The 14,244-nt window shown below is 37.5% G+C and overlaps 1 protein-coding gene across 2 annotated transcripts in view; it reads right to left on the reverse strand.

The window, feature by feature from the left end:
* GMDS (GDP-mannose 4,6-dehydratase) overlaps positions 1–14,244 on the reverse strand; it is a 409,651-nt gene that overhangs the window by 249,317 nt on the left and 146,090 nt on the right. For both annotated transcript variants that reach the window (XM_083824038.1, XM_083824037.1), the window contains 2 exons: positions 5,171–5,363; positions 4,186–4,290 (listed from right to left, as the gene is read on the reverse strand). In XM_083824038.1, coding sequence (XP_083680164.1) covers positions 4,186–4,290; positions 5,171–5,363 — 298 coding nt within the window. The remainder of the gene's footprint in view (positions 1–4,185; positions 4,291–5,170; positions 5,364–14,244) is intronic.

Genomic DNA, 14,244 nt, shown 5'->3' on the forward strand with positions numbered 1-14,244 from the left:
CAGATAACGTTTAGACAGTAAATAAACTTCAGAAATGGAAAATCCCACTATCCCTTGGCATGGCCATAAATCAGGAAACAATTGAATTACACTCAAGTAAAAAGTGATAACAGCAACCAAGAAACCAGTTTTAGCAAGGTGTATTGTCAATACTGGTCTTTTCCCCAAAATAGGCAGATTATGCTCATCTGACGTTACCAGACCATCACTTGAAATACTATGCTCAGCCAGAACAAATCAACATGACCCTGTTCACTTCAGTGCAGCAATGTTGATTTGTGTGAGCTGAAAAACATGTATTAGTTAAAAAAAAAAAAAGTGACTGATATTATACATATTATTAGGTATTATACCTATTATATGAGGTAATTATACCTCATTTCTTAAGTAGAAAATTTGAAAGGGAAGTACTACATTGCCACTTATTCTACTCCATATGAGATTTTAGATAACGTCCTCTGTTGCTACGTATGTATGCATCTCTTGAGCATGGATCCAAGTATTTCTGCAATTTGATAATGGTGTACTATTCCCAATTTAAGATGCAAGGCTCAGGTAGCAGGTTCAAGCTATCTGGAATTTATCACTGGTGATTTTTTTTATTTATTTTTTATTTTTTAAGTCACGGGGGATATCAGAACAAGAAACACCAGACTTAAAAGCAAGCCCACACAACAAGCTTAAGTGTTCAGATTTGCAGTATAGTGTCACATCTTAAGAGCTACTCCAGATATTGTATTCTTCTTATATGGTATAAGAGCAAGGTAAAAGTCGAAAATCAAACAAGCTCCTCAAGGCCAGCACTTCTCTCAAGTCTTCATAATTTCAAAAATAAGAAACCTCTTACAGTAGACTTAAGCACTCTGTACCCTTATGAACTCTGCACAGACTTGCCTACATTATACAGGACACATGAGATTAACTACTGGAGATCCTTTCCAAATTAAAATTGGGAAGGTTAAAGAGAAGGATCAGTATTCTGAAGTAAGATGTGTTGTTTGTTTGATTTTTCCTATACTGTCCTTAGAAGAATATGGGTTCAACAGAAGTGTTTCCCCTATAAATCTGTAAGGCAGAAAATCTATTTTTTTTCCAAGTTTCCCATTGTATTGCACCAGGTTGACATGTTGTAGTTATGCTTCTATTTTTCAAACCTTTTACATGTTATTTGAAGGGAAACATACCAGTGAAGAATTATGCGGATGCAGTGATAAACCGTGATATGAAGATAAAAAATACTATTTGTGTATTTCCCTTGCACTAACTGAAGGCTCAAAGATGATGTAAGAAGAGCTTTGTTTTCCTGTTTAGGTTCATATGCAGCAACTTACACAAGCCTAACAAGAGAAATATTTAATTATCTTGCTAGGTAGAGGCATTTATCCAAAGGTAATGCTTGAATTTCTTAAGCTAGAATGCAAAAAAGAAGAGTATTTCTGCAAAAAAAAAATACAATCTCACATCTTCCCACCTGCTCCCAATCTCTTTCACTTAACTCGTTAAGTTAAAGATGGAACCAATATAACTAAACTGTGTATTGATGAAGCAGTTTGTGCTCAGGTAAGTTTAGTGCATTCAGTGTTCATATCAATTATGTTGCAGACTGAGATGCGATATTAAGGAAAAATAAAATTCATCGATCTGCTGATTATGTATATTGCTACATTCCAGTCTCAAGGAAGCAGTTCTTTGATTAGACAGTTCTCATTTTTACTAGGCTCTTGCGCTGCCCCAGAAGTAAAATACTTGAATGTTATACGAAGAGAAGACAAATCAAACTCTAGAGTCGTCTTTTCAGCTCAGACTCAGTGACTATCTGCTTCAGTTCAGCATCCTTCACCATGAATATTGGTTTATCAAATACAAATACCTCTGTATTTGATCACAGTCCACACTTAGGCTACCAGTACCAAAAACGCATTCTGTTAATCTTTGCCATTGCCTTGCAATATAATATACCTTATGGATGCCTGCCTACAAGAAACACTAGGATTTATTTCTCTTCTCAGGATTTCCCTATAAATACATTCACTGTAGGAAGCTTTTAGTGATTTTCATAGGTATGATTTACCCTTCAGGTATGGGGAAAAATCGTGTACTGTCTGCCTGAACAGTGCAACTCTACAACTGAGCAAGTGGCGCTGCTACACACCTCTGCTCTTTGCTGATTTCCTGGATGTTATGGCTTGAGTGCAAAAGTATCACCATCAAAAGGGAGTTGTATTTGATCGAAGCAATGTAACATTAAATCAACTGGAATAACAGTCTAAAATATTGGAACAAATACATATTGTTTCATTTATGTATTTCCAACCTCTGAAGTCAGTAGAATAAAAAAGAAGACTAAACCATAAGATATATTAAAATTTCCACGTATATTATAATTTTTGCATAGGAATTAGGTAACCCAATTAAATCCCCTTTTCCTCCCAAAGCACCTTTGCAGTCTTTAAAAACATTAGGAAAGCGATGAATGGCTGTTAAGAAACAACCTCAAAACTACCTTCTCTTTATAATTTTCAGACATTCTCACATAAAAACACTAAGCAAATGGCAGCAGGCCATAGCTACAGGTTGCTTTCACTGCTTGTGCTCCTGCTAAGGCTAATGGTGTCAGCTGAAACTATTTCTAAGGCAAGATGGCAGATGGGGCTTAAAACTTCCTCTAGCACATACAAACAACTAAAAGTACAGCCTGAGAGTTCAAAGCACAGACTCAGGTTTTCCACAGGGATATTAAATGTGTTGAAATGAAATTTCGGATTGGAAACTCCATTGCAGCAGTATCAAAGCTGGAACAAACGTCAAAAGGATCAAAACAGCAATGAACGCTGAAGTTTTTCTCCTTCAAAATGGCACAAATCATATATGCTCCTGTAATTTCCATCTCATCCTATAGCTCTTTAATATTACAAGAAATCATGCCAGATTAGTATTTGCCATTGCATTTCCCCCCATTTTTTATGTTGTTCAGGTGGTTTTTATTGCATCGTTATAACTCAGCAATTTGGACATCAGTTTATATGGTGCACCACGAATATACTGCAGTGAACTGTTTAAAAGAAAGCAAAGTATTAGGGTTTCTCAATGAAACAATTTAGTGAATTTGATTCTCTTTTAATTTTAAACTCATACTGACATCTGCTCCAGCGAGAAGTGCTGCACCAACTTTTGCCACCGAAGATTTGATGCATCACTTACTGTAAATGCTGTCTACCCAGCATACTATAAGGTTTTACAGCTGTGACTCACAAACACTAAAATCCCTATTTAAATCCTATTGACATTGACTATTTTTCCTTTTTCTTTTTTTTCAAACAGTTGCAATTATGGTCCATTTTACACTTGTAAGTATGAGTAAAATTATTATATTTTGTGCCAGGCTATAATTTACATGATTACATTCCTGTAAAATTTGAATTTATTTTTCATTTAAAAACAGACCACAATAAAAGGCTTCTGCACTGAGAATCCAGTTGTGTGTGTTAATTTAAAGTTTAATCTTAGAGTGTTTTTTAAGTCACAGTATTTTAAGGGCTAAGGAAAGCTGTCATTGTACAAGAGACTTTTAATCAACTGTGGACTTTTTCGCAAACTAAGTAGCAGTATTAATTGTTCATAAACTACTGCAAGAGGAAAAAGGATGATAAAGTGGAGTTTAAAATGTGTTGCTATTAAGGACTAAACAGAAAGGCATTTTAAAGCTGTGTGTTGAAAGCCATCTTGTCAGAAGGTAAGGGTAATAATCCACAAGTTTCCAAAATATACCGGGCTGTACTCGTTATTCTAATGAATTTAGAGGGTCAACTATTTATGCTCCTTAATTTGGTGTTTATATACAAATAAAAATCTTGAGTACAAGTCACACTTGAGATTGCATCTGTTATGCAGTTGCCCACCTAAATGCTCTGGAGAGCACTGATACACAAAATCAGCTACCCCAGCCTCCCTTCAGAGCCAGAGGGCTACAAAATGGAATATGGTGCTTGAAAGTGAAAACTGTTATACTGCAGACTCTGAGACTGCCACGAGTGCCACGTTAAACACAGTGTGCTGGCTACCTCAAGTCAAACACCCTCACTACAGCATTTTGGCAAGTTTAAATGAAACCTGCGGATGCATTGCTTCATTTTTCCTGTCAGATGCACACAAATTCAGGAACAGTTTTTACATGGATTTTCTAACCTCTCCTGGGACTTTCATGATTGAAGAGAATGCCATTCACAGCAAAGAGATTGTAGGCCTCTCGGAAGTTCACCACAATCCAGTAGGCATACAGTTTTGCTGCCCCTACAAAAATAATTTAAGACGTTACATACATCTGCTCCACTTGTGCACAGCTCAGACACATATACAGACAGACACAGACACATATGCACATCTCTCTTACATGCAGGGTGAAGGCCATGTTTCAACAACGGAGTGTGCTAGAATTCGATTAATTCCCTAGATGTGTCACATTTCATATGGAAAGAATATCCAGCCCAATAAAGAGCAGCTGAAGAGGAAAATACTCCTTTTCTGCACACCCCCAGAACCAGTCAGGAAGTGTTAGCGCACTCTCTCACTTGTTTTCTTATGTACACTCAAGCATAGCACTTTTTCTTTTACAATATAATTAACACAGCCAGAACGTGTGAAATACACCACTGTGGTGACCTCTGCTAATAAAAGAAATGACTTCGGAGAAATAAAAGTGAAAATCTGGTGCCTTAACTCTCAAATTGATTTGAAACTTTATCACCAAAGTCTTCCATGCGCATTGCTTTAATAAGTGTTTCAAATTTAATGCAAGTTCATGACGGAAGAAACGAGCTCTTGGGAGTTTTTTCATTTAGGCAACAAAAATCATGAAACCTTATCACTTCAGTGGTATCTTACAATCCTTTGTGAGGGAAGAGCCACCCTTCCCCCTCCTCCGTACAAGAACTCTCAACTTCTGATCTGAATGAAGAGAGTCTTGTGAAGTGAGATGGTAATTTCCAACCCCCAGGCAATGGCAGCAAATACTTTTTATATAGTAATTCATAAAGGCATGCCTCTCAACATGTCTAGTCACTTTAGCTCTATCGTCATTCTAATCTCACACCCAAATGACTTCAGCCCTGAGACACGAGAAGGGAGAACAGACAGACAGACACTACTGACACACGCATCAGCGAGCTCTTACCATAAGGCGATCTTGGGTAAAAAGGGGTGGTCTCCTTCTGCGGGATTTCTTGCACTTTTCCAAAAAGTTCACTAGTGGAGGCTTGGTAGAACTTCACAGAGTTGATAAGGCCACAGGTCTTAATAGCATCCAGGAGCCGTAAAGTGCCAACTCCATCAACGTCAGCAGTATATTCTGCTAGGTCAAATGAAATCTTGGGGGAGAGAAAGAAAAAAACACCAATTATACTAGGAGAACCAGAACATGCAGTGATCATGTACAACCAAACAAAGCAATACATCACTTGTCACAAACCATCTAGACACTTTTGTACAGAGTAGATGCTCAGTTTACAGAAGTACCCTCAAAGGATTTCTAAGAATAAACAAGTGGCTCCATAAATAGCAGAATCAAAAGACTGGTGTTCCCTGATCTCTCTCTCAGGATCATTTTCCCATGTGAAGTAAGGGGTAAGCCTCCCCTACAGTGGGAACGTTATCAGGTGCTCTGTCATTTCCACAGCTGCCAATTTGCACAATATTCACTTGGGCTTAATATCTTTGACATATTTGAAATTGGTTAAAATTGGCCAAAAGTATGTAAGATAGCATGAACATTTATTAAAAAAATCCTTGTTTATACCACCATCAAAAAAAAAAAAAACGCAAAAGGGAATGGACATTTAGAGCGATCTTCTCCATGGCCCCGTCAAAAGGAAGAATTAATTTACGTGTACCTCTCTGGCTGATGAATGATAGACTTTCATGAAACAAGCTCTACAGCAATGGCAATGTTACAGCCTCGTTATATGATCTAGTCCAGAGCTTAGCGAGACACTACCAAAAGCAGAGTACAAACCTACCATGCCCTCTTCTTCAGTGTTCAGTGACAGGGCAGCTATGGGTGGAGAAGGTGGTAAATGACCCTCACCCAACAAGCTGAGCTATCACAGAGAAATCAATGGGAAATTTTACACTTGCCAGGTATTTTTTCAGGCTCTCTGAAGATTCAGACAGATAGCCCAGTATTCACTTCTCCTCTTAAGCTGCTTTCTCTGCTCAGTAATCACGAGAGGTTTGAGGCTTATTTACACAGCAGATGAAATCAAAGTAATTAAATTATTTTTCATTTGCACTTATGGTTATTTTAATACAAGTATGAAATAATCTAAATTGTATTACTGTTATCCAAAATAAAAATGTTCTCACATAGCTTTGATCTGAAATAGCTATTGGTATGAAAACAAATTTAACTCTCTTTTTTTAACCAAAAAAAAAAAATGAAACTTGATACTTTCTGTGTTAACCTAGTATGACACAGCTAAAACTACACACTGATCTTCTAAAGAAGTGCTGAGCATTTTTGTTTTGTTTAGTTTTAATTCATTTGCCACAAAGATGACAGTCAATTAAGGCCTCTCAGCTTCGCTGTTAGAGTAACTCTTCTGGAAACATCTTAATGAATGGGTCATACAGTCAGTCTTGCACTAATTAACATAAATTAGCATATTCACCACATGGCTAGCCTAGCACCTTCACATATTTACAGTGGCATCCCAGCCCTCTAAGAAAAGGCAAAACACTAATTGTAGAAGAACCAGGAATTTACTTATATTAACATATTTTTCCCCCCAAAATAACCTGCTAAAAACATCTCCTCAAAATGCAAGCTTTGTTTGCATATTCTACTACGTGAGTAAATGGTACACATACATCTCAGGTGGTCTTAAATGAGCGATCCCACATTATAAAGCCTCGTCACCGAGGCGAACAAAGAGCCTGTAGTAGCAGTACCAGGGGTTGCCCTCGCTGGCTGCTGCAGAGACCAGTTTCACAAGATCCGCTTTTCCCTATTGCCTTAAGAATGACCTCAATCTTCACCTAGAAAAATCACTCCCTAGGGTGTGAGGTAATTCTGCCTTCACACTGGCTGGGTCTGAGTGTTCCCGAGCAGAAACCGACAGCTTTGTGCGGGTTTGGTGTTTTTGTAATGTGGACTATTGTTCACCAGGGACAGGACTCAGACCGCTAAACTCATTTCATTTTGGAGTGCAGGTTAGACTAGAATGGCATTCAAGAAAATGAAAAATGGTTTTATCCACTAAAAGCTCCAGCTCCAAAAACACAGGACTGTTAAGACATTTTGTGCAGTGTAACTTCACGCTGGGTTTTAATTTGATTCTAATCCAAAGTTAAGAATGTAAAAGTTTTATAAAACACCAGATCAACTAAATAGTTACAAATGAAGCAGGGCAGATCATGAAAAAGTGCTAAGTTATCCATTACCCCATTATTTCTCTTTCTGAACATGTTATTTTGTGCAAGACCAGCAGGAAGACTGAAGTTATAAAATAAAATACGCAAGGATCTCATTAAGAGAAATGTGCAAAAGTGTACAAAATACAAAAGGACAGGGGTTGTCTTACAGAAACCGACTGTAGAATCACATTCTTTGCTTGTGCACTTAGTTCAGTGAGATTTATTTAAGAGTAAAAACTTCATGGAAACGACAGTTCGTAAGAGCAGGTGCAGAAAGGTTAAAAATCAAGCCTTACTTTCTGAAAGGTTAAACATTTGTCCAGTGGAGAAGAGTTTAGGTAATACTAACAGAGTAGAGCTTTCACGCAGCCTAACTTATGACAACTATCTTAAAGGCCTGACTTAGGAAGCTTGTCTCTATGTACACCACTGAAGACAGTGGCAAATCAGCAGAAAACCTAAAAGAGATGCTCTTGATCATGCTTTGGAGAAACCATATACACACTGTTTTTCACTTACCTCCTTAAGAGAGATGCTCCATCCTAGCCTCAGAAATCCCAAACTAACAGTTACTGTCAACTGCATAAAGAAAGCAGTGTACCTAACAACTTTAAGGACAACTCTGTGAGTTTCTGTAAGGACTGGAGTAGGGAACCGAAGCTTCTTTTCCTGTAATAAACTTCCAAACTGAAAGTTTTCTCAAAAAGAAAAGCATGTACCCAAAACTCATTTGCCCTCTTTGGACAGACTTTGTGACAAAGGGAAAGTGGCATACCAACAAAACAGAAATTGTCTACTTGGAACGTCGGAGTGAACTTGGAAGTGCCTTCCCATGTACAATGAGAACGCGGTGCTTTTGGAGCTATCATAGCTGATCTGTGGAGGTGCTGTGAATATATACACTTATGACGTGCCTCTCCTTATTCCATTCACTAAGCAGTTATTCCATTCAATAAACAGTGATTACACTATCATTAGAAGTGAACAGAACAAAATGGAGACACTTAAATTTTTGGTTAAAAGTGCTTCATTGCAGGTTTTCAGGTTCTGAAAACCCTGCAGAATTGGCTCAGAAAATTGAAAACTAATCAGGAGTTTTATACACTGAGTATCTTCAGTTCGTATAGGTTTTACTGCAAGACTAATCCCTAATTGCTTTACAATTTAAATACATTGTTAGGCAAGTATAAATTTCCACAGCAAGGCTTACCCATACGATGATAAAATATTCGAGAAAAGGATAGACTCATTAGTTACAATGCTTCTGGAATCACAGGACACAATATGAATACACTGAATACCACATCGTGTTTCTTCAATCACACAGCTTCGAGAAGGACAATGAGTTTTGAATATATTTTGAATCTGAACTCCTTTTTTTTTCCCCATTTCTTTACAATTGCCAGATTCGATCTCTACACAAGATTTGAATTTAATAGAGCAATGTTTTAAATATGATGTTTCCCAACTGATCATTCAAAACTAAGCTTAGCAAGGTCTTTAACAAGATTTAAAAGCTTACTGAAAACTATCTAAATGAAAACATATGGGGCTTACCCTCCACAAGAACACATTCCTATCATGTCTATGAGTACTATATGCAAGCCTGCAGACTTTATAGTACATGCTTCTGACCAATGCATTGTCAACAATGGTGATATTATGAAAATAAATATAAATTTAGCATGCACATAGGTTCAGCTTTGAGATACTTCATCTCTTTTTGTCATTTAAAACAATCCAAAGGATGGGCGACAATCATACTACCTATTTGCTTTATACAAAAAAATAGTGCGCGCTAGCAGAATATGATCTAATGTTCTAACTAAGGAATATAAATAACAATTTGAAATTTCATCTCCTTACTGCCTTCCCAGCTTGAGAAAATGGGATTTCTAGAAGGCCTGTCTTATAAGAGGGAAGCTTATGAGAAGCCCCAGGAGGAAATAGGATAATATAAATGTAAATTGTTATTCTTTCACTGTAAAAGCAAAGGTGGCTAACCTAAATATAACATCAGATGAAGCATCTTTGCTCTCTTGAAAAAACTTACAGTAGTTTTCTTTAGATTTATCAGAGTAGATGATAGATATCAGGTATCTTTACACACAGAGAAAGGTTTACACCTGAAAAGCAAATCATAAAGAAAAAACGCTCAGAAATGTTCAGGCCTTACAAGTTTCACAGCAGTTACTTTTTGTATTCTTTAAAATCAATCCTGTTTGCTTTGAATATTCAATGTGCCTTCCACTGCCAATAAAAACCACTGGGATCACTTATATCATCTCAGTAAACAAACTCCTCTACCCCTAGGAACAGGCATTTAAAGCATAACATTCCAGTTGCTAAATCTAACACAGAGTATGGGCCAAGCATTCCTGTAAAGTCCTAATACCACAGAAAAAGTCCTAGGGATTTTAGGAAATCTAAAGAATTTGGGGAGAAGTGGAGGGTGTCAACGAGGATGGGGATCAGCCTATACACCTACAACAACATTAGGTAAGCTTCTAGGAGAACACAACAATTCCTCTTGCCTCCAACCCCTTAACTCAGAATGAGTGCTTAACTCATTGCCCTCTCACTCAATAAAAGTAGTAGTTGAAAGATACCAAAATCCCCCAAACTACTATATATATTTTTTTGTTCTACAGAAAAATGGCCAATTCAATAGCTCTGCTTTGCTTATTGTTAGGTTACATTCCTAATATATTAAAGCCCTATTCAACTTCTTAGCAAAATAGACATGGACTGAAAAATGACTGAAAACTTTGATAAAATGAATGTTTTTTGTAGATATATCTTCTTTCCTATCTCCTTCCCCATTCTCTTATTAATAAAACAGAAATAATAAAGTGATCTGCATAAAATTAGAGCAACAACTATAAGCAAAGAATTAGCAAGGAATAAGTTCTACAAATGCAAGCAGAAGTCAACATTTCTTCCTAAATTTCATGCTAGCCAAAGCTATTCACAATATTGTTGCAGCAAATGAGTGAAGAAAGAACAAGAGTTACCAGTATTTCTTAAACAGTTCATACCCTGCAGGAAAACAGGGATTCTCATACTTTGTGTGTGTGTTTGTTTTAATGAAACTTTGGATCTGGCAAACTCTAATTTTCAAGTTACTGGTGAGGTAAAGGAATAACCAGTGGTACTGATAGAAGACCAGCTTCTCTGCCATTCCCAGTGCACTGGTTCTGTTCTACTGCAGCTACATCATACTCTGGACTGCAGGCTGCATGACCAGAAAGACTTCTTGAAGTGGCTAGAGGTTTGGTTTTTACATCAGTGGGACAGTATTTCACTTTCGCTCCTAAATGAGAAGACCCAAACCAAGGTGCAAAACTCTGCTTATTCACTGCGTAGCGACCTTAAATCATGGTCTTCATGTTCGATACGCGGTCAAACTGCAACAGACTCTGCCCTCAGAAACCAGTTCAGTCTTCATCACGTAACCCCAAAGTGGTTTTCATCACATGAAAAAAGAGGAGCTTGAATGTAAACTTGTTCATCGCACCAAACGCAAACATGCTTTTGCACCCACAAAAAGGCACAGACGAGGAGTCCAGGTCATCCATGGCTCCCCATCCATGGCTCCCCACCATCCATGGCTCCCCACCATTCATTTCTCCAAGGATATGGAGATCAACTGATATGTAAAAGCGTGGGGAGAAAAGGGTGAGAGGAAGCAGAAACCTCACAGCAACAGTGTGCTTCTAAGTCTGAAAAAAAACCTCACTCAGGATAACCGCAGCAAAAGCATTTATCATCTTTCATTATGTCCCAAAGGGTCAGGCACTGTAGAACCCAAAAGCAGCAATCACCTTCCAGCTCCGTAAGCACTAAAAAGTTCCATGCAGCTGAGCTATACTGCTGTTGCCCCCCATGAAATGCAATGAGACTGCCTGAAGCCCCCAGCTACCTTGCAGTTGAAATACCCTGCAGCACACTTTTCCCAAAGGGGCAACAGCCTTCCCTGTGCAACTGAAATACTCAAGGATTTTAGCAAGAGGCCCCTAGCATGCTCCACAATGCATGCCCATATGGCAGCTCCTGATGGTTTGAATTGGGAAAGTTCTCCTTAGAACTTCCCTCCTGATTAATTTCATGTTTTGATGCAAACTCTCTGAAATAATCTCTAAAGAGAAATATCCTGGCATTATTATAACACGTTTCATTTTTCCTTCTTAAAAAACTACTACTTTTTGTTGGGGAAAGAAAGAGAAAATATTCAACCCAAAGCAGTGAAAAAGCAAGGAGAAACACTCCCTGAGTAGTTAAAATTTTATTTATTGAACCAGTATATGAGTTGATAGCTGGATTCATTATTCAGCTTCTATAATAAGAGGCTCCTCAGCGTTCCCTGGCAGCCTGCAGGTGCAGTTGTAAATCCAGCTCACGAGGTCACCACGTTCACCTTTGCGTTTCAAGCAGCCTACCGATAGCTGCCTGACCACTGAAGAGGTACTGAAGAACCACCAGTTGCCTATTATTTTTAGGTTTCAATCCTACAGTCCTTAACTAGAATTATCCACTCCCTCTGAGGTCTATTATAGTAAAACAAGGTCTCCTACAGACCATACAGTTGTTTTGGCCACTGACTATGGACTGAAGGGTGTGTTTTGGAACAGATCTCTGAATAGATGTAATTTGTAAAATTGTTTATTCTTCTACTCTTTGATGGGCTAATTTACTGCATTAAGAAAATTTAACAGACTGGATTAAAAGAGATTTGCCCAGAGAGAGGTCAAGAGGCAATGGACAGAAGTTGTAACACAAAAAAAATTAGAATTAGATATTTGGAAAAAAACAATTCACAGTATGAGTAGTCTAACACTGAAAGTGGATGTCCAGAGAGGTTGTGGCATCTCCACCCTTGGAGATGCTCAAAACTCAACCAGACATGGCCCTAAGCCACATGCTGTAAAAGCTTGCTCTGCTTTACGGAAAGAGTTGGTCCGCATGACATTCAGAAGTTGCTCCTATATAAATTATTCCACAATTTTAACGAAACAGGGAGATTGCATTACATCAGCGTGTTTCGATGTTCAGATACATAGCACCAAATGAGTAAAACCGGATGCACAATGTGCAAGGACGAGGCCTGGTCGTGTAGAAAATCAGCCATTTCTACTGGGGGTGCAGAGAGCTGTTCACAGAAACTTTTAGGAGTCACACAGTCCAACTCGATATTCATCTTTTCCACAGAAGAGCTTCAGATACAGGAATGCTCAGATCTGATAATAATAAAAAAAATCCAACACCAACGTGGAGGAGGAGAAGGAGGAGGGATATTGCAGAACATGAGATTCAGTATGGCCATAAACCTTTGTCACAAAAATGTAACCTCACCATTAGTTCTGCTTATCTTCTCATCCATTTGTTATTAATTTGATGGAACTGGGGAGTTGTCAGGGTTATGTGATGCAAGGAATTTATCTTGCAGAACAATCTCCAACCCACTGTTCAAAGTCTTTAGTTTCAAATTACAGAGATTAGAAAAGAAGCTTTTAAAAAGAAGCGTTGATTCTTTCTTTCTTTTCAGCACCGTTTTTTTCAGGGATACTTTCAACAATATACATGTTTACCCAAGTTTTTAAGCACAAGGAGCATGCAGCAAAGTCAGGATGGGTTTGGATGTTTGAAATTTTGCAACTTCAATGGCTAGTGACATTATAATACCCTAAAAGCTTTCTTACATACTGAAGTCCAGCTGTGCCAGAAGCTTTAAATGCTATTTAGTAGAAAGACAAAAAGGGGCAACTTGCAGAGTTACTAGAGAACATTCAAAGGGAGATGTAAAAAGATAGCCAATTCATTTTGCTTTATATGTACCAAGGGAATTGAGAGCTATGAATAAAATGTGTGCAGGGAACACAGTCATTTTGGAAGAAATATCACCATTTTTTATTCCCTTTCACATATAAAGAAATGAATTTAAAGAATACAGGTTATTTTAAAATTCTAACGTGACAAGTAGGTTATACTATTATTAAAATACATATATTTTACTTCTGATTTTTTTTTAAAAAACTTCCATCCTCGCTTCCTTGATGTTTTCAAAATACATAGACGTTGTGCACAGTGGTGATAAAAAACATCACCACATGCAAAAACAAAAAAGCACACTACAAAACAAACTTTCAAAATCTATCTTCTATATGATTTTGATAGACTTTCAGTGGGTGGCAAGACAGATACTGAATTAAAACAGTAATCTAATATGTTACAGCCTTGCTGACAACAATCTCACCTCTCTTTTTATTCCTATCCAGCAGAACCGCAAAACATGAGCTAATACAATGGACCCTCTTAAATGTTGGTAAAACTCCCATATTGCCTAGAAGCTAGAACTACCCCAAATAATTTGCAATTTCATTGCCTGAAACTCTTTTAACTCCTACTGATGCATCAGGTAAAATCTCACAGGTTTATGGACACTGCCAGAATTCTTGCCTTTCAACCAAAGAAAAATTCTACCTTTTCTGCATTTATTATTTATCACTTAAGAAAATTATTTCCTAGTCTGCCTAGTCTGCAATTCCTCATGCCAAGTAACATTGTTTTAGAAAGCTTAAAAAAAGTTCAAACAATTGTTTCTCCGGTACACCCAAAGTGTCAAAAATGTTTCTCCCTCCATGACAAAATAAACTTAAAATCATATTTCGTATATGATTTGGATAGAGACGAGGACCTTTCTTTCTTTTAAGGGTATTTAACATGGAAATAAAAGGTACTGAACAAATTTAGAACTTTTGTAAAATTGTTCTTCAAATTTTTCAAATTCAATTAAGTACAAACTTAAAACCTGCTAGAAAATTGAAAACATTTTTACAA

This window comes from Anser anser, assembly GCF_964211835.1.
Source record: "Anser anser genome assembly, chromosome: 2".
NCBI classification, from domain to species: Eukaryota; Metazoa; Chordata; class Aves; order Anseriformes; family Anatidae; genus Anser; species Anser anser.